This window comes from Aquarana catesbeiana, linkage group LG04 (assembly GCF_042186555.1).
Source record: "Aquarana catesbeiana isolate 2022-GZ linkage group LG04, ASM4218655v1, whole genome shotgun sequence".
In the NCBI taxonomy this organism is placed as follows: Eukaryota; Metazoa; Chordata; class Amphibia; order Anura; family Ranidae; genus Aquarana; species Aquarana catesbeiana.
In genome coordinates this window covers 137,712,182-137,736,518 of record NC_133327.1, presented here as the reverse complement: position 1 = coordinate 137,736,518, position 24,337 = coordinate 137,712,182, and the positions used below count along the sequence as shown (strand labels likewise).

General features: G+C 44.2%; 1 protein-coding gene across 1 annotated transcript in view; it reads right to left on the bottom strand.

Annotated features, from left to right (window-relative positions):
• Positions 1-8,144: 8,144 nt before the first annotated feature.
• Positions 8,145-24,337, bottom strand: part of PPP1R7 (protein phosphatase 1 regulatory subunit 7) — a 35,966-nt gene continuing 19,773 nt past the window's right edge. Inside the window, exons 7-10 of the mRNA XM_073625746.1 lie at positions 22,454-22,570; positions 17,590-17,694; positions 17,406-17,492; positions 8,145-8,650 (exon numbers count right to left, since the gene is read on the bottom strand). Of these exons, the coding sequence (XP_073481847.1) occupies positions 8,474-8,650; positions 17,406-17,492; positions 17,590-17,694; positions 22,454-22,570 (486 nt within the window). The 3' untranslated portion in view covers positions 8,145-8,473. The remainder of the gene's footprint in view (positions 8,651-17,405; positions 17,493-17,589; positions 17,695-22,453; positions 22,571-24,337) is intronic.

Sequence of the window (24,337 nt, the reverse complement as noted above, 5' to 3'; positions counted from 1 at the left end):
AGCAGAAAATAGGCGTCTGCTTAAAGGCCTAAAATATTTATAACTGAGATCTTCAGAAGAGCTTCTCATTGGTAAGTGCACCACACTGACCAATGACCACTCATCCTTTCAAGCCTTATGATGACTGCTGTCTCCAGGGCTGCTAGAACAACATACTGTGTAGGGGAGTATCTTCTGTAATAGTAAACGTACCCTTTAATTTTCTCTTGGAGGGCAAGTGAGTACGGACATTCTGTCTTGGGTAGGGGTGCAACGGATCAAAAAACTCACGGTTCGGATCGTTCCTCGGATCAGGAGTCACGGTTCGGATCATTTTCGGATCAACAAAAAAAAAATCTCCCCCCACAGTAATATCCACAATCTCCCTATTGGCAGAGTATTGCAGGGTATTGGCGGGTATATTGGCAGGGTATTGCAGACTATTGTCAGGACATTGCAGAGTATTGGCACGGTTGCCATCCGATCTCTCCCCTCCACTGTACAGATCAGTACACAGAGGGGAGAGAGAGGAACCGGCGTCATGACACGATGCCGGTTTGTTACAAGTGATCACTCCGTCATCCGACGTGCTAAACGGCCGCCGGGTGTACCAAGATGGCCGCCGCTCCGGAGCTAGGCCAAAGCCGCGTACTTTCCTATGGCAGAGGCCACAGAGGTGTCCCGTACGGATCAACCTCCGCGGATCGGATCACGGATCGATGACAATCCGTTGCACCCCTAGTCTTGGGTAGGGGGAATATTACCATGTTGAAATTCAACCAAATATAATCAGGGGAATTCTGTTGGGTTTTATTTTCAGCACTGCGCTTTGACTAAAAAAAAATATTTTTTAGATGGGAGAACAATTATTGATTTTTAACACTCTGCTTTGAAAGAGCTTAGCCCTTTCAAAGCTTGTATAGTGGTATACCATTTTCAGCAAATATACTTTTAGGGCTCATTCTCTCTTTTGGTTGGGGGGTGGTAAATCAGGTGGTTGAGCCACATGTTTACCGCCACAGCTTCTCCCCCCTCTTAAGCTGCCACAAATGCAGCAACAATTATACCCTCTGCAACAATCAGAATGAAACCTAGTCAAGTGTCTGGGGCTGTGCCATGCAGTGCAGAATGTACAGGGTGGCAGTGATAGCTGCATGTCTAGTCTAAACTTAGCCTTATACTTTAATTTTCAGCAAATATACAATATGATAAGGTAGATAACAAGAGCCTTGAACATAACTAAATATTAGCAATACTTTGAAACTTGTTGTAAAAGTCTGCTAACGGCTTTTTTAAAGTGAATGCCACCACTCCAGTTATGACCTATATTTAACATAGATCATATTTGGAGTGCATAGATGGAGCTGAAGATTGTTTTAACCCTTTTGCTGGCACTGATGTAAACTATGTGCTCAATTATCTTCAACAGAATGCAGAGGTAAATTTAGGGGTATAATACACACCTGGGAATCTCTCCCCTGCACTATGCTATTACATGGGGGGCTTATCAGCCCCAATATGATAGCATTAAAGCCAAGTTGAAAAACAAATTTTTACTAATTAACAAAATGAAAAAACAAACACCCAAACACATTTTTAAAGGACCCCACATATGCGCACATATATTTATAAATACAAATGTGTGTGGGGTTGGCACTTGTACAGAAATAACAATTATGCCACGTGTATTGCCACACACACACTAGAATGAGAACAAATATTGTAGGGCCATTATGCACTGCTAATTCTAAACTGGTGATCTGTAAATAGGTTAAATCCTTCAAGGAAGCTGCATGAAGCTTGTGTTACACAATGCTCCTATATGTGTATAACCTAACTATAACATTCCCTGAGCTATACAAGGAAATATATCAAGCCATTTTTTTATATTCAATTTATTACTGGCCTGTAGACAAAACAGACAGTGAAAGGAGATTATCCAAAATGAGGTAAATCCCCTTGTGGAAAGTTGTTTTAGGTGTCCATATTGAAAAATGACCCTTCTTTTTCTTGTTCCGGTGATAAATTTTGGATTTTCAACTTTTGTCTCAGAGAGAGTTGTCACCAGGAGTAAATATCCCTAAGTAAGGGAAGACGGTAAAACCCCTAACATTTTGATTTTTTTTTTTTTGCTATTTGTGTCCAATTGAGATTTCCCAGTAAAGCCCCATACACACTATCAGATTTTCTGCTGATTTTTTCCTTCAGATTTACCAAAACCATATAATATGAGGTCAAACCTTAGGAGTTTCAATTTGTATGCAATCAGACAGGCCCTTGCAATACATGGTTTTGGTAAATCTGAAGACGAAAATCTGATAGTGTGTATGGGGTCTTAAGAGGAAATCCTCCAAAGTATGGGAGACACTGGTTGTCACCAGAACTAGTGACACATTGGAAGATTCCCCTTTATTCCAAAACTTGGAATTTTATTTTCAATAATAAGGGTAAACATGACAGAGAGAGTAATTCTCCCTACAGGAACACAGACGGTGATAAAAACCTGGCAGGTGTTCTAATCCCTCTTAATTCTAAGTGTAAAAAAAGTTTTGCCTTTAATCTGCCTGTTGGGCCAGGTAGATGGTCTCACCTACAACTGCTGGTAGTAGCTGTTTTATACTAGAACGGCACTTACACTGCATTGGAGAAAAAAAAAAACATTCTGCTCCCACTATAGCCTATTGGAAGCAATTGGTTAACACCAACCTACCACTCTACAAAGACACTTGTGCACACAGAGGCTGCAACCCGTAAGTTTAAAAAGGTCTGGGTGAAGTGGCTGGAGGATGCAGCCACAGCATAATTCCTCCGTTTATCAGTCTAGACCAGGGGGTTTATTGCTACTTATGAATTCACTCCTCCTATTACCCTGTCTTCGAAGGGAGGGACTTTTGTATGGATAAGCATCCTTGAATATACGCATACTTTTGCACGAGCCACACATGCAACTGTTGCATTATTTTTTTTATGGATGTATTGGGATTAACTTTTTTTTTGTTGTTGTATTATGTCGGTGCTGTGTTTTGGGCATCGGTTTTGGATAGTCTGCACCTGCGTGTTGGACTACCTGGCTGTTTTTTTTTTTTTTCTTTTAATCTATTATAAAGCAAAAAAAAAGGCTTTACCTTTAGAAGAGAGACCAGTCACATGCTGGTTCCACATGTTGAGTATGTTCAGTGCTCTTAACCACTCTTCAGGTAGGATGTGCTTGAACTGGAAAGTGCCAAGAGAAGGGCAACAAAGCTAATAAGGGGGCTGGAGGAACTCGGTTATGAGGAATGACTACAAACATTAACATTATTCTCCCTGGGAAAGAGATGCTTAAGAGGGGCTATGATAGCGATATACAAATCCTTAACTACCAGGCACTTACACCCCCTTCCTGCCCAGGCCATTTTTCAGCTTTCAGCGCTGTTGCACTTTGAATGACAATTTCATGGTCATGCTACACTGTATCCAAATTTTTTTGAATTTTCTTCACACAAATAGAGCTTTCTTTTGGTGGTATTTAATCACTGCTGGATTTTTTTATTTTTTTACTAAAAAAAAAAAATTTTTTTTAAAAAACAAGTTTTTTTACTTAGTTACAAAATTTACTGACAGAAACTAAGTAATTTTTCTCCTTCACTGATGTGGCAGCACTGATAGGTTTAACTGGTGGGCATTGATGAGGAGGCACTAATATGCCGTACTTATAGGCACTGATCAACAGCAGTGATGGGCGGCATTGATAGCCAGCACTGACTGGCATCGCTAATGGGCACTGATTGGTGACACTGTTGCCACTATATTGTAGTAGGGGCCCCCTTCTGCCAGCTTGGGTAGGGTTGCCACCTTTTCTTTAAGCTAAACCCGAACACTTTAGCGGCACACTGCAATTTTTTTTTTTGTAGAATACACATTTTTTGTGACAAAATAACATCTCTATTTGCATGTATCACAAGAGGGCCCCCCCCCCCCTTACATCAGAGTCACAGAGTTCCACCTTTGCGTGTGATTCTGCAGTTTCCATTGACTTCGGAAGCTGCAGAGTTCCCTATTACATCTGAATCTGCAGTTTCTCCTTACATTTGAATCTGCAGAGTTCCCCTTACACTGTAAGGGGTGATTCTGCAGACTCTGATGTACGGGAAAACACTTGGGGCTCTAATTTAAGAGGGAACACTGATGTAAAAAGGAATGCTGCAGACTCTGGTGTAAAGGAGAACTGTGATAACCAGAGCACCCCTTATATCCCCTCTTACATTAGTTTACTCACTGGGAGCCAGGAAGAGAAGAGAGGAAGACTTCACTAACAGTGGATGGATGGAGAGCTTACTAAGGGATTGGCACCTTTCCTCTTCTGGCTGTTGGGCATAAAAGGGAGAAGATGATCAGCTGTCTCCTCTTCTGTCCATGCGGGGGGAAAGGAGGGCGGTCATAGCTGGCTCTTGGCTGTGAGAGATACACTTGTAGCTCAGAGCCCTGCAGCCACTGGGGAGCATCATTCCGAGCTCTTGGGGTCCCCCCCCAGTGTGGTAGTTCTGCCATTGGCGTCTATAGGCATCTGGGCTTTCCGGGTGGGGGAATATGTTGGAATTTACATTTACAGAGGGTGAGGATCCCCTGTGCAAGAGGCCTTAAAGCATAACTTAAGGCAAAAGTTTTTTTTTTTTTAAGGGATTAGAGCACATTTTTTGATTGCTTCTTTTTGAATGCGGTGTCCCTGTTTGGGAGATTTGCCCTGTTTCCATGATCATTGAAAGTAAAATAAATGGGGGGGGGGATCTTCCAACGGGGACACTAGTTCTGGTGACCTGGGGCTGTTTGGCTATGGGACACAGCTAGCAAAAGAAAATATCATAGGGGTTATAACCCTCCCTTACACTATCCAATATGGAAAAAATAAAAGTTTTGCCTATAGTTCTACATTAAACTATCCACACCAATCCAATAGACTGTCAGTTAGACAGACTGTCCCATATAGACATGTTAGAAGAGAAATTTTATGCGATTTTTTTGCTGAGCCATGTACAGGGACCTGCTGGAGCGTGTCAGTTCAGAATTGCTTCTCTGCAACGCTGTGCAAGGAGAGTAGCTATAAGCAGGGATATTCAATTAGCGGACCTCGAGCTGTTGCAGAACTACAAGTCCCATGAGGCATAGCAAGACTCTGACAGCCACAAGCATGACACCCAGAGGCATAAGCATGATGGGACTTGTTTTGCAATAGCTGGAGGTCCGCTAATTGCATATCCCTGAGCTAGAGCATCAATTATTGATGAAGTGATCATCCTAAGTCCATTAACAGGGACAAAATGACACATTTGCAGTTTCCCAAATGCAGGAAAATCATTTAGTTGTTAAAGGGCAGTTATTTCTATGTACCCAACAACCTTTGCATTTGAGCATGATCTGCAAACTACAGGACAGTTGGAAACCCAGCCTTATTGCATCTTAGGCTGTCATTAAAATGTAAATTGCAAAACCTAGAGCTATGTTTAGATGTTGGCAGTTTCCACACAATAAACATTCTCCACAACATATTTAGTGCAGCTCATTTAGAAAACTTCTTCCTAAAAATGCTAGATGCCTGGTTGTCAGAATGATCCAGTAGCTTCAGTACAGAGTCACAAACCAAGACCAAATATGCAGATCAGAAGTCATGACTTCAACAGCTGCACATTTCTTCTGGATCAATATCTCACGCAGTTTAGTATCTAGTTTGTTCTTTGCCAGAGATGGCAAGCAATCTGCACATTTCTCTCAAGACAATTTTCTTTTTCTGAGTCGGGGGTGGAAGAGTGTAATTAAAGAATCTTGCATCAATGCGGACCAACACTTTTGCTAATGCAGCGACAGGTGCCCTGGAGAGATTACACATTAAGGGTCCATTCACATTAGAAATTGCACTTTTACTGTGCCCTTTTGAATTGCGTAGTGATATGATTTACCACGCATTTGCAGTGCATTTTTCCTAAGCTTGTATTTCCTTCAAGGTGACTTCTGTCCTCTTTGGGCTTTTAAGTGCACTGCATTGCAGAAAAATGCAGCTTACTGTGTCTGTGTGTGTGTGTGTGTGTGTGTGTGTATATATATATATTTTTTTTTTTTTTACTGCGCTACTGTAAACTATACCTATAGCATAACCTGAATTTTGGACTCTCTATGCAGTTGGAGTGCAGTCAAAAATGCATCCCACTGCATCTGGTATGAAATGGGCCCTAAATCCGATCAAAGATACTGCAGGCTTTACATGTTTTAGTTCACCAAAGGATGCACACATTGCTGTGAGGGATGCCACTTCTAAGACGCACAGCATTTGCACAGGAATGTGTGCGAGTTGGAACAAGCTTGTTTTGTTTCCCTTAGGCTGGCACCTATTCACATTGCTTCTGTATAAAACGGTATAAATATTTAAAAACCCCAGTGAACTGCATTCCTAGAATTGGAAAAACAGTCATTTGTAGCACATAGGAAAAATGGCAGAACCAAGAGGGGAAGCTCTGTGTGCAACACCAAAAAAAAAAAAAAAAAAGTCTCCCCCCCCCACATTTGTGTCACTTATAATAAATCGGACAGTGCAAGGTCTAATGGGGCAGTAGTACCAACTGATATGAAATTATTGTTACTCCCAAACACCTCCATTTCTATAATTTAGGACACTCAGGGAAAAGGCATACAGCCAGAAAATGCAAGCAGAGCATGCAGCACCTACATGTACAGTAAACTACAGGACAGTTCTCAAAATGTCTGTCACATTATAAATATAAAAATGTCAATTATAACCAGCTCACAGGCCTATTCACACCTATGCCAACATGTTGTATAAAACAAGTGTCAATGCACATACTTAGGTGAAAATGGGTCCTTATAGTTTCCCTTATTCACATGCCCTTGTCCATATTTTTTCACATGCATTTCCAATTGAAATCGGTGGAAAAAGTATTAAAATAATGCACATTTGTGTACAATGCAAGATGCCCATTTTGATGGGTTTTCATCTATTTCAATGGAAAGCACATAGCGTGAATCAATATTCCAAAAAAGAAACTTCAGAACTCAATGTCAACCAGTCACAGAGGAGACCTCTACCTTAAATGCATTTTCATGTTGTAAAATTCTTGCATTTTTTCACCATGAAAATGCAATAGGCCCTTAGCATCTTACAAAATGTTAAGAGCTTGTTACATATTAACAGACATTAAACCAATAAGAAGAGTTATTTAGAATGTTCAAGAATACACATTTAGTTTGGGACCTGGAAAAGCACAGTCTGATAACCAGCAATTATATCTTTATATTTTTAAAGTAACTGTCTTTGGACATTCCATCTTGAAAGCATCCCCTCTATTTATATGCACAACAATAGACCTACCCCAGTCTACAGCATTCATTTTCTGCCTGTAACTATGTGGCCAAGAATATCTTTGCAACCATGGCATTAAAGAGCTGCAGCCCAGCCCTTAATGTACTATGGAACAATTGGTATAAGTGTACATTCATGCAGGCTCCAAAGCGTTCAAAAAAAACAAAAAAAAAAACAAAGGCAAGTGCAGGGTGTGTTAGTATTGGGTTCAGGCCCTGCTCAGCTTTCTAAAACCCTGAGATCCTGGACTCACGCTCATAACTGCACCTAACTTCTCACAGTTACCTGGTCTGGTCAGGTGTTCCTATGAAGCATCTAGAACAGGGTAGGTCACCACTTTACCAGGTAAAGCCAAGTGAGATATTTTATGGTCAGAGGAGAAAGGAGCAGAACAAGGCATCTTATGTATAGTTCTTCAGGAGCTATGTATGCCAATGGCCAAAATTCCTCCCTTACACCCTCATATAAACAGACCTTCGATCAGATAACTGGCTTCTTATGTCTTAGCCTATACTGGAGCACACTTGGATTTGTCATCATAGCCTTGCAAAAAAAAAAACTTAAAAAAAAACTTAAATGAGAGCAGCGCAGGACCTTGACACAAAATGTTCACCCAAAACAAAGGGGGAGCAGTGACGTGCAGGCCAAATAAAGACAGTGAGCAAGATGCAGATAGAAAAGCAACTTTTGTAAACAATATTCTAAGAGAACATTTCATCAGAATGTTCCCCTGTGGAATATTACAAGAACAATTCTGTATTATGACATGTCAGATGATGGAGTGACCACAATGCACTTGCATGGGATGGACAGGTGCTGAGGATAAAAACTTTATTAACCAGAAGACTACTGTCCAGAAATAAATACTGTAACATGACATCATAAAATAGGTGATTTTAACTCATTCTGTAAATGTTTGTCTTAGAGGAAGACAGTTCAGTGATAAGCAGTAGTATTGTTTTGGAAGGTAACAGAATGAGCACTGAACATATACTTTGATGCAAGAGGATCATGCAGTGCACAAGGAAATTAAGAGTGTGATGGAGTGATTAGATGGTCACACAAAAGATGAATGTTTTATGACAGAATGCATTTGCACTGTGCTGCTACAATATGAGTGAGGCGGCTTTATGCCCTCAAATTAACTCAGAATCGAACAAAAGTTGCATCAATCTGGCGGACACAGGGCAGCGCCAACATAATTTTGCGCCTGTATTGGTTATCTTTCTGCAGAGGGTTCCTTTCTAGATACACGGTCTGCAAACCTTGGGCACCGCTTAATTCTTCTAAGTCTGCCCAATTATCCACCAAGTTGTCATTCATCTGTGATAAGAAGAAAACACAAACTTGTAATTTTCCAAATAGAGACAAAATAAGAGTATTTGCTGACAAAGACCACAGTCCACTTTAATTTTCTAGGCTTATTCAACCAATTTTCCATCAAAAAACAATAAAATAGATCAGGAAAAAACTACCACAAATTGTTTTTATGAAAACCATGAAATGGTGGTCGGTTGTTTTTGCAAAACATGGTTAAAAAAAATAAAAATTGTCTGGAAACTTATAGTTTAACTGCTTCCGGACCAACCGCCGCAGTTTTACTGCGGCAGGTTGGCTCCCATGCGCGAAACCACGTAACTATACGTTGGCTCGCCGGGTCCGGATAGCAGGCGCGCGCCCGTTGCACAGCGGGGGTGCAGATGCTTGTGGCAGATGGTCGCGATGACCGCCGGCCACGTGCGATCATGAGCTTGAGACACAGAACAGGGACAAGTGTGTGTAAACATAGACTTCCCTGTTCTGACAGGAGTGACAGATCGTGTGTTCCTATTAGCTAGGAACCACGATCCGTCACTTCCTCTAGTTAGTCCCCTCCCCCTTTAGTTAGAATCACCTTCCAGGGAACACAGTTAACCCCTTCACCGACCCCCTAGAGTTAACCCTTCACTGCCAGTGACATTTTTACACCAATCAATGCATTTTTTAAAATCGCACTGATCGCTGTATTAATGCCAATGGCTCCAAAAATGTTTCAAAATTGTCTGATGTGTCCGCCGTAATGTCGCAGTCACGATAAAAAAAAAAAAAAAAAAAAAAATAATATAATAATAAAGCACAGATCGCCTCCATTACTAGTAAAAAAAAAAAAAAAAAAAAAAAAAAAAAAAAAAAGCGCTATAAATCTATCCCCTATTTTGTAGATGCTATAACTTTTTTTTTACCAAAAAAAAGGTAGAAGAATACATAGCCTAAACTGAGGAAAATTTTTTTTTTTTTTTTTTTTTTTTTTTTAATATATATATTTTTGGGGGATATTATAGCAAAAAGTAAAAAATAGGGCGTTATTTTCAAAATTGTCGCTTCTTTTTGTTTATAGCGCAAAAAATAAAAAACGCAGAGGCGATCAAATACCACCAAAAGAAAGCTCTATTTGTGAGTAAAAAAAAAAAAAAAAAAAAATCAATTTTGTTTGGGTACAATGTCGCACCACCGCGCAATTGTTAGTTAAAGCGGCGCAGTGCCGAATCGCAAAAGTTGCGCTGGTCAGGAAGGGGGTAAATTCTTCTGGGGCTGAAGTGGTTAAGGTCAAAACAGTAATTGCAAACCTGAAATGGGACCATTTTTTCAGTTCACACACGAATGAAAATGAACACTGACAACTCTGGATGTCCTGTTTCATCAGCCCAGTGGAACAGATTATACAATTTAAACTGGATTATGGACTGGGGGATCAATTTTTTTAATAATAGCTGGGCGCAATTGCAACCGTGAGTCAATTTTAATGTGCTTTGACCATTTTTTTTTCCCTTTAGAAATGTAATTTTTGCTGCAGCATGTCTTATGCATGCTACAAATGTACCACTTTACAGGCAGACTAAGGGGACCCCAGACTGGGACACAGGAAGTGACAATCCCCATTCCCCACCTTAGCAGGAAAGTGACAATCCGCAATGTGTGGCAGGTGACGTGGCAAGCGACGTCGCAAGCGGACAATCCGCAACTTGTGCCATGCGACACACTCGGGGCTCCCACTGATTCTGCAATTCTGTATTTATGTAATGATAGAAATAATGCGCTTCAATCATCCTGACACCATAACAACCATGGTGCCGTGACGATTGAAGCGTTAAAGCGTTAACACCAACCATTTCCTAAATAAATTGCCCCCCCCCCCCAAAAAAAAAAATAGGATTTTTTAAAACAGCTTACCTGTAAAATCCTTTTCTTTCGAAGGACATCACGGGACACAGAGCCACAGTAATTACTGATGGGTTATATAGGTATCACTGGTGATTGGACACTGGCACACCCTATCAGGAAGTTCAACCCCCTATATAATCCCTCCCCCTTGCAGGGATACCTCAGTTTTGTAGCCAAGCAATATAGTGTATTAGAAGAGGGGCGGGACCTCTGTGTCCCGTGATGTCCTTCGAAAGAAAAGGATTTTACAGGTAAGCTGTTTTAAAAAATCCTATTTTCTTTCTCGAACATCACGGGACACAGAGCCACAGTAATTACTGATGGGATGTCCCAGAGCAATGCTACCTGAGGGGGGGGAACCACGACCAAGTAGGGTGCAATCAGACCTGAGGACCCTGTACCGCTGCCTGCGGCACACTACGCCCAAAGGCGATATCCTCATGCCTTCTCACATCCACCTGATAGAATCTGGTGAATGTATGAACTGAAGACCAGGTTGCGGCCTTGCAGATTTGAGCCATAGAGGCCCGGTGATGCACTGCCCAAGAAGCACCAATAGCCCTTGTGGAATGTGCCCTGATCTGAAACGGAGGAATCTTCTGTTTCAAACCGTAAGCTTGAATGATCAACTGTCGAATCCATTTAGAAATGGTAGCTTTTGACGCTGCCTGTCCTCTATTGGGACCCTCTGGCAGCACAAACAAAACGTCCGTCTTGCGGATCTGAGCAGTTGCCCCTAGATAGGCCTTAACTGCTCTTACTACATCCAACGAATGTAGAGATCTCTCTTCCGGAGAACAGGGATCTGGAAAAAAGGAAGGTAGAACAATGTCTTGGTTTAAATGAAAATCAGAAACCACCTTCGGTAAAAAACTAGGATGAGGGTGTAGTACCACTCTATCCTTGTGTATAATCAAATAAGGCTCCTTACAGGAAAGAGCTGCTAATTCTGATACTCTTCTAGCAGGAGAGATGGCCACCAGAAAAATTAATTTCCTTGTCAACAAGACCAAAGGAATCTGACTTATTGGTTCAAAAGGCTGTTTCTGTAACACAGCCAGGACCAAATTCAAGTCCCAGGGGTTTAGGGGCGCTTTAACCGGAGGATTAAGACGCATCACCCCCTCCATAAAGTTTCGGACCAAAGAATGCGAAGCAAGTGGCCGCTGAAATAATACTGATAAAGCAGAAACCTGGCCCTTGATGGTACTCAAGGCCAGCTTCATCTCTAATCCCATCTGTAGAAAATCAAGGATTCTACCTATGACATATTTCCTGGGATGCCAACCTCTGGATTCACACCAGGTTATATAAGCCTTCCAGACTCTATGATAAATCATCCTGGAAGCTGGCTTCCTTGCATTAATCAAGGTAGATATGACAGGACCTGAGAGCCCACGACTCTTCAGAACGTGGGTCTCAATAGCCAAACCGTCAAATTTAGCATTTGTAAGGCAGGATGGAACACTGGACCCTGAGATAACAGGTCTGGGCGTACCGGTAGGGTCCACGGGGAACCCACCGTCATCCTTACTATTTCTGCATACCAAGTCCTTCTGGGCCAAGCGGGGGCCACCAGAAGTACCGACTTCCTTTCCTGCCTGATCCTGCGAAGGAGTCGTGGTAGTAGCAGAATAGGCGGGAATGCGTAAATCAGTGAGAACCGATGCCACGGAATCACCAATGCATCCGTCCCGCATGCAAGAGGATCTTTTGTCCTTGCCACAAATCTGTCTATCTTTTTGTTGAATCGGGATGCAAAGAGATCTACATCTGGAACCCCCATCTTTGGCATATGGCCCAAAAGACATCGGGATGCAGAGACCATTCCCCTGGAAGTAACTGCTGGCGACTTAGATAGTCCGCCTGCCAATTCTCTATTCCCGGGATGAAAACTGCCGATATGCATGGCACATGCATCTCTGCCCAGACTAGGATCTGGTTCACCTCTTTTTGAGCAGCTCGGCTCCGGGTGCCTCCCTGATGATTGACATAAGCCACTGCTGTGGCATTGTCGGACTGGATCCTGACCGGACAACCCTGTAGCCTGATAGTCCAGGCTTTTAGAGCTAGATGTATCGCCCGGATCTCCAGAATGTTGATGGGTAAGGTCCTCTCTGTCTTGGACCATACCCCTTGGACCGCAGCCTGTTCCAGAACTGCTCCCCAACCTGACAGACTGGGATCTGTTGTTACCACCGTCCAGGTAACCGGTAGAAAGGATTTCCCCTTCTGCAGGTTTTCGGGTATGAGCCACCAATTGAGGCTCTGACGCACCGCATGCGACAGGTGCATCGGAAAGTCTAATGCCTGAACCTTCTTGTTCCAGGTCGACAGAATACTGTGTTGCAGCATTCTTGAGTGAAACTGAGCATAGGGAACTGCTTCGAATGAAGACACCATCTTCGCTAGTAGCCTCATACAAAGGCGGACTGAGGGACCCTTCTTGGTCCTTACTGTCAGAATCAGCTCTCTCAAAGCAGTGATCTTTGCCTGGGGTAGAAATATTTTCTCCTGGCTTGTATCTATAATCAGACCTAAATACTCCAGTCTTCTTACTGGTTTTAGGAAAGACTTTTCTAAGTTGAGGATCCAACCCAGGTGTTCTAGATACCTGACCGTGGTCCTCAAGTTTCCATTCAAAGAGGCTACCGACCGGTCTATCAAGAGCAGGTCGTCTAGGTATGCTATGACAGCTATACCCTGAGCCCTTAATCTGGCCAGAGGAGGAGCCAAGATCTTTGTGAACACTCGAGGTGCAGTGGCTATCCCAAAAGGCAGAGCCACAAACTGGAAATGGCGCCCTCCTACCTCGAAGCGCAGAAACTTCTGATGAGCAGGAAAAATGGGCACATGCAGATATGCATCTCTGATGTCTATTGATGCCAGAAATTCTCCTCCCTGCAGGGTGGGAACTACTGTTCGAATTGATTCCATGCGGAAGGATTGAATCCTTAGGAATCGGTTCAGATCCCTTAAGTCCAAAATGGGCCTGACATCCCCATTTGGCTTTTGGACCGTAAAAAGGTTGGAATAGAAGCCCAATCCCTGGTCCTTTGCGGGAACTATCATAATGACCTCCTGCGACAAAAGTCGCTCTAACGCTAGAAGGAGCGACTGCTTCTTCTCTGGGTCTCTGGGAACATTTGATCTGAGGAACCGAGGAGAAGGGAATTCCTGAAACTCCAGCTTGTACCCTAAGGTTACCGTGGAGACTACCCATCTGTCCTGGAAGTCCTCGTGCCAGAGCTCTGAGAACTGTCGCAGTCTTCCCCCCACTCGAGTGAGCGGGGGCGCCCCCTCACGCAGAGGTCTTAGTGTTTTGCCTAGTAGGCTTCTTTCCCCAGGACTTCTTTTGTCCCTGGGGTTGACTCTTGTCTCTGGACCCCGATGGAGGCGGCCGTCGAGACTGCCTTGAGGCTGAAGCCCCCGGCGCTGGGGAAAGAGTCTGTTTGAAAGAGGGACGCTTACTCTTCTTCTTGACAGGTAAGAGAGTGCTTTTCCCACAAGAGATTCTCTTGATATAATTATCCAAGTCCTCTCCAAACAACCTTGCACCACGAAATGGAAACCCAGCCAGTAGCTTCTTACATGGTGCTTCGGCTGACCAATTTTTCAACCATAGGATTCTACGTATATGCACCAACCCCAGTGAAAGACGGGAGGTTTGCACGATAGAATCTCTAATGGCGTCAACCACAAAGCATAAGGCCGCTGGAAGGTTAGCAAACCTCTGGGCCTGCTGTTCAGGTAATACTTTGATGACCTGCTTAACATGGTCTCTTAAGTATTGACAGACTCCAATCGCTGCTACTGCAGGTTGGGCCATTGATCCTGCTAAGGAGAAAACATCCTTCAATAGGGATTCCATCCTTTTATCTACAGGATCCCTGAGCATCTGAGCATTGTCTACGGGACAAGTCAGGCTATTATTTACGGAGGAAATGGCGGCATCAATAGCCGGTATTCCCCACATTTTAATAAACTTTTCTTCCATCGGATAAAGTGTTGAAAACGTTCTCGGCGGAAAAAAACGTTTGTCTGGGTGATCCCACTCAGAATAAATAAGCTTTTCAAGTAAAGTATGAACAGGAAAAGCATGTGCTGCTTGGAAAGGTTTCAGTGACCCCAAAGCAGAAGAGGATTCTTTAGCAGTTTCAGGTATGGGCAACTTAAATGTGGAGCGGACCAATCCAGTGAGGATCTGCACTAAGACTTTCTCCTCTTGGGAAGTCGCAGAGGGTCCCTCTCCACCTGAATCCTCCGAAGAGGAATCATCCATCCCATCCCGATCCTCTGAAAGGGATTCATCTCCTTTATCCCAGAGCTCCTCTGTCTGAGGGTCTTGGGGAACAGAGGAAAGCCTAGTGCGTTTTCTTCCACTGAGTGAAGACGTAATCACGGCCATTAATCTTTCCTCTAGACCATTAATGGTTGAGGAAAAAACCTCTTGTGTAATATATACAGGGGCTGAAGTGCCAGAAGCAGGTGTAGCCCCTGACCCCGATGGCTCTCCCTGGCTAGCCGTCCCTGGCCCATCTTTAGGGGGGGAGGATGCTGCCGACAGGGGGCCCTCAGAACCTGAACGAGATCCCCTAGTGTCTCTGGTTCCTGGGGTGCTTGAACCTCTTCTACCCATAGTGCAAAGCAACAAGGTGTGAGGTATACAAATGAACACTGCCCGCTGAGCGATGTAGTCTGGCTAAAAGCCTTGCTACCCAATGCTCAGTCTGGTGTTACTTCAGTAAATGCTGCCTAGGAGAATGCCTGTGTCCCACCTTACATGAGACCGTCAGCTCTGTGTCTCTCAGAAGGCTGAGTGCACCTGTACAGAGTGCCTTTAATAGCCTGCAGCTGGCCTGAGTGGGAGTCTAAACACTCTGTGCTGACGTCCCGCCCCCTCCTCTACCGCCCCCGGTGGTCACAATAGGCATAGCATGCATTTACCTTAAAGGAGAAAAGCCACTAGAACTCAAAAATTCTGTGGAATCTCCTCTTACCTTATCCAGCCGCAGGGTGCTGTTTACACAGACCCAATCTTCACCTCTCACGGTGGGCTCCGTTTGAAAAAACCGTCAGAGACTGGGGCCCCCATCAGTAGGGGGATCCAACAGTTCTGGGACCGTAAAGCACCTCGCCAGAAATTAGAAAGTTTAAAGCCATTTTCTGATCTGCAGGGTCCAGCTCTCTAAAAAGAGAAGCATTACGGGTAAAACCTCGTTTCTTCGGACACGAGGCCCGGGTACCATTCAATTCGGCCATGAAAAGACACTTTGAATGGATCCGGTTCGCCTGGCTTGCCCCAGTATAGGATATCAGGATATTCCCTTTGGAGCTCAGCACAGGACATCTTTACACGTCCATCACCTAAGACACTGGCGTAAAAACTGAGGTATCCCTGCAAGGGGGAGGGATTATATAGGGGGTTGAACTTCCTGATAGGGTGTGCCAGTGTCCAATCACCAGTGATACCTATATAACCCATCAGTAATTACTGTGGCTCTGTGTCCCGTGATGTTCGAGAAAGAAATCGTATTTTCTGGCAGTGTCCCTCCCAAGACTAGACTCTGGATCCGCCCCTGGGTGAGGATGAGGAATGCAAGTTTACTGTTGAGCCTCCCGGCCCTGCGAGTCCGGCCCTGTCCCGACACACGTAGCCGCATACAGCAGCCACTGTGCCATCAAACGCAGCCACTGTACCCATAAATTGCCACAACGGTGCCCATCAAACACCGCCACTATGCCCATCAAGCGCCGGGGCCGGACACCTGAATAGGGGGGCGGCAGCGGCGACAATAGATTGATGGGTGCAGGAGAGAGGGGGCAGCGCTCGTGCGCCCTCTATGGACGCACCGCCGCTGAGGTCAGCAATGTGTGTCCTTCAGAGGCTGCATACAGTATACTGCATACTTTGTTGCTCGAAATATAAGCTGTTGCCTGGGTACTGTGCCACATGGGTGTGGTAATTTGTTGTTCAATGGCATTCGTTAATTTTTTTTTTTGTGTGTGTGTGCTCATACAACACTTTGCTATGGGGCCCTGTGATTTCTAGTTACGTCCCTGACAGGTTCTGAGGCTAATTTAATGAAGATGAGGCACCAAGTGAGTTTAATTACCCCCTAATCAGCCACAGAACCTACGTAATTAATATATGTGTTCGGTTTTAAAGGGATGAGGTGTGAATGAGCCTTAAGTCACGTGATAAGTCACGGGGTGTCCGAGTTCTGCAAGAAAGTGGGAGGATGATGCTCACCACTGCAGAGGGACATGAAGGAGAAGGAAGAAAAAAATATTAGCTAAGCTCCTGCTTTTTCCACCTTCCCTCAGTAGCAGGGTATGTCTCGTCATTGCTCTTGCTTCTTAGTCCTTTCTTTTTCTCTAGTCAGTGAGACTCCATCTCATCCACTCCTGATTCTCCCTCCACTCCCTTGGCAGAAGCATATGTATTCATCTAATCAGAGTCAGGCTCTAATGAGTCTTCCCTACTGTCTGCTAATACGTGTATTCTCAGCATAGTCCAAGAATAACAAGGACAAGAGAAAAATGTGGCTGTGCAAAGCAGACCGAGACCTGCAGCCCGAGGGAGGATGTCCAATGTCCAAGCATTTCATAATGTGCTAGTATGCGATGCAGTATGCAATTGCCTTATAGGTATTTTTTTTTTTTTTTTTTTAAACAGCTGCAGTTTACTACCGCTTTAAGGACCAACAGGTATGAATGTAATTATCTGATCAAATTAAAGATACCAGTAAGGAGAGAACAAGCATTCTTCAACTAAGGACAAGGCTGCTTGAAACAGGACACGGTATACAAGCTAGCACCGATAGGGAATACTACTTCAGCTACAAATACAAGTAAAAAAATAGGAAAAACCTACCCAGAATTCTTGGAGTTCTGTCAAATGCCTGATATTTTCAATTCTCTTAATTCTATTAGAAGCAACATCCAAAGTAGTGAGCTTGGTCTGAAAACAAGAAGCAGAAAATATTAAGTCCTGACTGTGATCAATTCCCACATAAAGTTATCAGTTACCAACTAATCTCTTCCAGTCAGCAACTCACATTGTTCTCCAGACCCTCCAAAACTTGGATGCCATTATCGCTTAGGTAGAGCTCACGCAAATTCACTAGACTCTGCAAACCTTCAATCTTTGTAAGGCGATTACTCTAAAAGCAAGAGAATGACAGGAATATTTACACAATGACTTAAATAATTTCCTGTAATGACATCTTTCTACCACTGCACAATTGTTCTACTGGCTATTTTTAAAATAAAGAAATGCCTATATGGTGGGTTACTTTTACTGAACATATTCCTGGCTATGTGTTTTTTTTTCTAGATCTGTTCTACTGAGTTTAATCTGCACACGGGTTTAGTGTTGAGCAGATCAAAGTATTGGAATGGCCCAGCTGGAGCCCAGATCTGAATCCAATTGAAGTCTGTGGGGTCCCCTGAAGAGGGCTGTGCAAAGGAGATGCCCTCTCAATCTGACAGATTGGAGCTCTTTTGCAAGGAAGAATGAGCAACAATTCCCAAGGCAAGATGTGCCATGCTCATGGACTCCTACCCCAAAAGGCTGAATATGTTCCCAAAATTGAAAAAAGTGCTTCAACAAGTATTATGTCACGTACACACGATCGGACTTTCTGGCATACTTGGTCCAGCAGACTTTCCGACGGACTTTGTCCGCCAGGTGCGCCGGACTTAAAAAACGGACGGACTTGCCCACACACGACCGGACTTTCCGGCGGGCTAGGTCTGCCCGTCTTTCCGACGGATTTTCGCCGGAGTTACGGCGGACTTTCAGAATGAACAGACTTGCCTACACACGGACAAGTCCGTTCATTTTGAACGTGACTCAGGTACGACGGGACTAGAAAACGAAGTCAATCTTGCCGGTTTTAATCGGCGAGATTGACACCTTGCGGGTCGCGGGTCATACCAGGCCCTTAGGTCTGGTATGGATTATAAAGGGAACCCCCTACGCCGATAAAACGGCGTGGGGTCCCCCCCTAAAATCCATACCAGACCCCGATCCGAGCATGCAGCCCGGCCGGTCAGGAAAGGGGGTGGGGACGAGCGAGCCCCCCCCCCCGAACCGTACCAGGCCGCATGCCCTCAACATGGGGGGTGGGTGCTTTTGGGGAGGGGGTGCCCTGCGGGGCCCCCCCACCCCAAAGCACCTTGTTCCCATGTTGATGAGGACAAGGGCCTGCGGGCGGGGGGCTTATCGGAATCTGGGAGCCCCCTATAATAAGAGGGCCCCCAGATCCTGGCCCCCCACCCTATGTGAATGAGTATGGGGTACATGGTACCCCTACCCATTCACCTAGGGAAAAAGTGTCAATAATAAAACACACTACACACTACTTTTTAAATAATTAAATAGCTTCGGGGGGGGGGTCTTCCTCTGGCTTCGGGGGTCCCTCCGGTTCCTCTTCTCCTGGCGTCCGGTTGGTTCTGGACTTCTGGGCTTCTTGTCTTCTTCCCTCTTCTCTTCTCCAGATGTTGACACGACGCTCTCTCCGGCTGGACTGCTCTCTAAACACTCCGCTGTGACTTATATAGGCTGATACCCCGCCCCCTTATGACATCACAGTCCCTGGGCATGCTGGGACTGTGACGTTTTAGGGGGCGTGGTCAACATCACGCGGTGACCACGCCCCCTAAAACGTCAGTCCCAGCATGCCCAGGGACTGTGATGTCATAAGGGGGCGGGGTCTCCGCCTATATAAGTCACAGCGGAGTGCTCAGAGAGCAGTCCAGCCGGAGAGAGCGTCGTGTCAACATCTGGAGAAGAGAAGAGGGAAGAAGACAAGAAGCCCAGACCTCCGCTGACAAAAGAGCGGCATGAAGACAGCGGAGGAGCCGGCCGAAGAACTGGAACACCGGGAGAAGAGGCCAGAGAGAGAGCGGAGAAGAACCAACCGGACGCCGGGAGAAGAGGAACCGGAGGGACCCCCGAAGCCGGAGGAAGACCCCCCCCCCGGAGCTGTTTAATAAATTATTTAAAAAACCTGTGTAGTGTGTTTTATTATTGACACTTTTTCCCTAGGTGAATGGGTAGGGGTACAATGTACCCCATACTCATTCACATAGGGTGGGGGGCCGGGATCTGGGGGCCCTCTTATTATAGGGGGCTCCCGGATTCCGATAAGTCCCCGGCCCGCAGACGCCGACAACCTATGATCAGGGTTGTCGGGAAGAGGCCCTTGTCCTAATCAACATGGGGACAAGGTGCTTTGGGGTGGGGGGGCCCACAGGGCCCCCCCCTCCCCCAAAGCACCCACCCTCCCATGTTGAGGGCATGCGGCCTGGTACGGTTCAGGAGGGGGCGCTCGGTCGTCCCCACCCCCTTTCCTGACCGGGCTGCGTGCTCGGATCGGGGTCTGGTATGGATTTTAGGGGGCACCCCACGCCGTTTTTTCGGTGTAGGGGGTTCCCTTTTAAAATCCATACAAGACCTAAGGGCCTGGTATGTCCCATGCTCGCTGCAATAGGAAAATTTGTTTTTCCTATTGCAGCGAGCGCGAAATGCAATACCCTGCCCTTGCGACGTATCTGGTCCGTTGGACCAGCATACAGACGAGCGGGCTTTCCGTCAGAAACTGAGTCAGACGGAAAGATTTAAAACATGTTTCAAATCTAGGTCCGGCGGACTGGATTGTCCGGCGGACCAAGTATGCCAGAAAGTCCGCTCGTGTGTACACGGCCTTAGTTTAAGGGTGTGCATATTTATGTAACCACGATACTGTAAGATTATTTAATTTTCCCTCCTTTAAAGATTTCAGTCAAAATTGAACAGATTATAGATTACATTATAAAAGATAGAAAAAAACCAAATAGATTTATATTGGTCTGATTTTCTTTATATCCCAAAAACCCTTACATATTTACAGGGGTGTGTAGACTTTTTATATCCACTGTATGCATATATTATTTGTTGTTTGTACCCATAGTCAGGCCAAGAAACAATCGTGTGCATTTTGCTTTTTTAAATTCCTTACAAGTAAATTCCCTTTACAAGTTTAAAACTGTTTTTTTTTGCTAGAAAATTACTTAGAACCCCCAAACATTATATATTGTTTTTTTCTAACACCCTAGAGAATAAAATGGTGGTCATTGCAATGCTTTTTTTCACACCGTATTTGTGCAGCGGTCTTACAAGCGCATAAGTTAGCCCAATTTTTTTTTATATTGTGAAAGATAATGTCACGCCAAGTAAATTGATACCCAACATGTCACGCTTCAAAACTGCGCCCGCGGAATGGCGTCAAACTTTTACCCTCAAAAATGTCCATAGGCGACATTTAAAAAGGAGGTCTAGGGCTAGAATTATTGCTCTCACGCTAATGATCGCAGCGTTACCTCACATGTGTTTTGACCACCGTTTTCATATGCGGGCGCTACTCACGTATGTGTTTGCTTCTACGCGCAAGCTCGTCGGGACAGGGCGCTTTAAAAAACATTTTTTCTTTATTATTTATTTTACTTGATTTCATTTTTTCACTGTTTAAAAAAAATAAAAAAAAAAAAATTTGTGTCACTTTTTTTCCCAATTACAAGGAATGTAAACATCCCTTGTAATAGGAAAAAAAAAAAAAGCATGACAGGTCCTCTTAAATATGAGATCTGGGGTCAAAAAGACCTCAGATCTCATATTTGGACTTAAATACAATAAAAAAAAAAAAAAAAAAAAAGTCATTTGAAAAAAATGACAACAGAAAAATGTGCCTTTAAGACGTATGGGTGGAAGTGACGTTACGACGTTGCTTCCGCCCTGCAATGGTATGGAGACGGGTGGGGGCCATCTTCCCCTCACTCGTCTCCATACACAGACACGGACAGGCCCCGATTGCCTCCGCTACTGCCGACGGCTCTGATAAGCGGCAGAGGACGCGGGAGAGCGGGTGGCACCTCTCCCGCCGCCAAATGGTGATCTCCCAGCGAATCCGCCGCAGAGACCATTATCGTAAACAGAACCAATGGCTCTAAGGATGGATACCTTGGTTGTGGCAGCAGCTGCTGCCGTTAAGGAGATATCCATCTTCAGACTGCCGACGTATATGTACAGGAGCTGGTCAGTAAGTGGTTAATTATTTTTTTAATAACTTAATTTACACTTTTAGGCCCCTTTTTCATGGGACGGACTCTGCTGGAGTCCCGCCTGCTCTGTAGGGAATCTGCCAATTCCTGTCTGCTCCAATTATGCAGAGTGGATGCAGACACAGCCTGCTGTCCTCTATGGGCTGTCGGATGTATATGGACCGCCTGTCTGTTTACACCCAACTGCCATCTGATCCGATCCACCAGACAGAAGGGGAACAGATCTCCATCCATTTGTTTTTAATGGACCAGATCGGATGTCGGCAGGTGTCAACGGACACATGTTCATTGACACACACCGCTCCATAGGACAATGGATGGTCCAATCAGGTCTGCTTGAAAAACTGACAGGCAGACCCGATCGGACCGCTCGTGTGAAAGGGCCCCAACCTCTCGGAAGGTAAAAAAAAAATAAAAAAAAAAAATGTAATGTACAATGTATCTTTGTCTCCATTCAAGAGGAGAAAAAAAAATAAAAATAAAAAATACATTAATAACACGGGCTGCACACTGACAGCCAGTCAGAGGCTATTACAGTGATCAGGAAAGGTTTTCTTTAAAGGATAACCTCCCGTTTCCCAGTCGTTGGTATGAGACAAACGGCGCTCGATAAGAGCTTAGTTTCTGTGCTGAAAGGGTGCCCTCAGCACAAACCCAGTGGCACCTGTATTTTATTTGGGTACAGTGTCACACGACCGCGCAATTGTCAGTTAAAGTAATGCAGTTCTTATAGCAACAAATGGCCAGGTCAGGAAGGGTGTTAAATCTTCTGGAGAGCTGTTGTGGTTAAGTATCTGTAGGAGAAAGACAAGAATTTACCTGTACGCTCAGTACAGTGAGGTTACTTAGAGCTTCCATGTTCTGCAATTTGGTTATTTTGTTTTTACCAAGAAAAAGGCTGTCAAGATCTCTTAATGTATCCAGATTCTCAATCTCCTACAAACAAAAGAGCAAAAGTTAGAACGCTGGCCCATTAGCTTTAATATTGCGATCCGAGAAAAAAAAAAAAAAAAAAAAAGGGAGGAATGCTAACAGAAACCCATATAGACAGACACCAAGGGGGTGGATTTACTAAAACTGGAGTGTGAAAAATCTGGTATTGCTGAGCATGGTAGCCAATCAGCTTCTAACTTCAGCTTGTTAAATTAAGCTTTGACAAACAAAACCTAGAAGCGGATTGGTTTCTATACAGAGCTGCACCAGATTTTACACTCTCCAGGTTTAGTAAATCAACCCCTAATTGTCAGATTAATGCAATTCTATTCTGTGGCAATAACATACACCAATCAGCCATAAGATTACCATCCATTATAAATGCATAGAGGCATAGACTCCACTAGACCTCTGAAGGTATGCTATTGTATCTGTCATTAAACTGTCAGTAGCATATCCTTTAAGTCCTGTAAGTTGGGAGGTAGGGTCTCCATGGATCAGACTTGTTTTTCCAGCAAATCCCAAAGATGCTCGATTGGAATGCAATCTGGAAAATTTGGAGGCCAGTTCAATACATCAAACTCATTGTTTTTCCTCAAACCATTCTTGAATTCATCAGACCAAGCCACCTTCTTCCACTGCTCTTGTGGTCCAGGTCTGATGCTCATGTGCCCATTGTGGGTGCTTTTGCCTGTGGGCACCGCAACTGGTCTTGTGGCAATGCAGCCCCATATGCAACAAACTGATGCACTGCGTGTTCTGACCAGTGTTAATCTTGTCAACAAATCGTTTGTCATAATTTTCGTCAGCGGCATTTTTACAGTGCCAAACATAAGAAAACTAAATGAATATGAAGGAGGGACCGTTTGTGCGTGCTTGTGTGCCATTTCCAGGTTTCTAAGCTTTTGGACTGCCGCCACTATGGCTGCCGGGGGCTCCTTCAAATGGGCCCCTATTTGAATTAAACTACCCCGCAATACGGCTTTTAGTGCCTCCCACTGGGTGGGTAGGGAGGTAGTGTCCGTAGTGTGATTCTTGAAGAAGTTAGTTATGGTTTCTGAGACCCGTGCATTCTGAGACGCAAAGAGTTATTTTTACAATACACTTCTTGTAACGAAACTTGGTTTACCCTAAAATACCTTATATATTGACTACATCTGTGTCACGTTCAAACCCCAATACCATAAATATCAATTAAATTTTTTACTCCAGGAGTATGTAAGGAGTTTGGAAATTGTAGAGAAGTAAATAATGCATTACAATGTAACTAAAGCCATTTGAGTTTAGTCGACTAAATACGACTAAAACTAAAAACACTTGCAGAAGACTAAAATGGGACTAAAACTACAATGTCATTTTAGTCCTAAGACTAAAACTACTGTAAATCTAAATTTGTTGCCAAAATTAACACTGGTTCTGACACCTTTCTATTGGAACCAGCATTAACGTTTTCAGCTATGTGAGTTACAGTAGCTCTTCTATTTGATCGTACTACTGTATAATAATATTTCACTTTACCCATCAGTGGTCATAATGTTATGGCCGATCGGTGTATAATCTTACTACACTTTAGAATAATCCTTGTTGGGAAAGGATTAAACATAGTGGCATGTAACTCCATCACCTCATGGTCAGCCCCAGGGTCACAATCCATGGAATGTTTTAAGATGTGTATCCAACAATCACAGAATGTAAAGATATTGTTGGTCAACCTGTTGCTTACAGTGAATATAAAGCTAAAACCTTAATTTTGGTTTTGGACAGCATGGC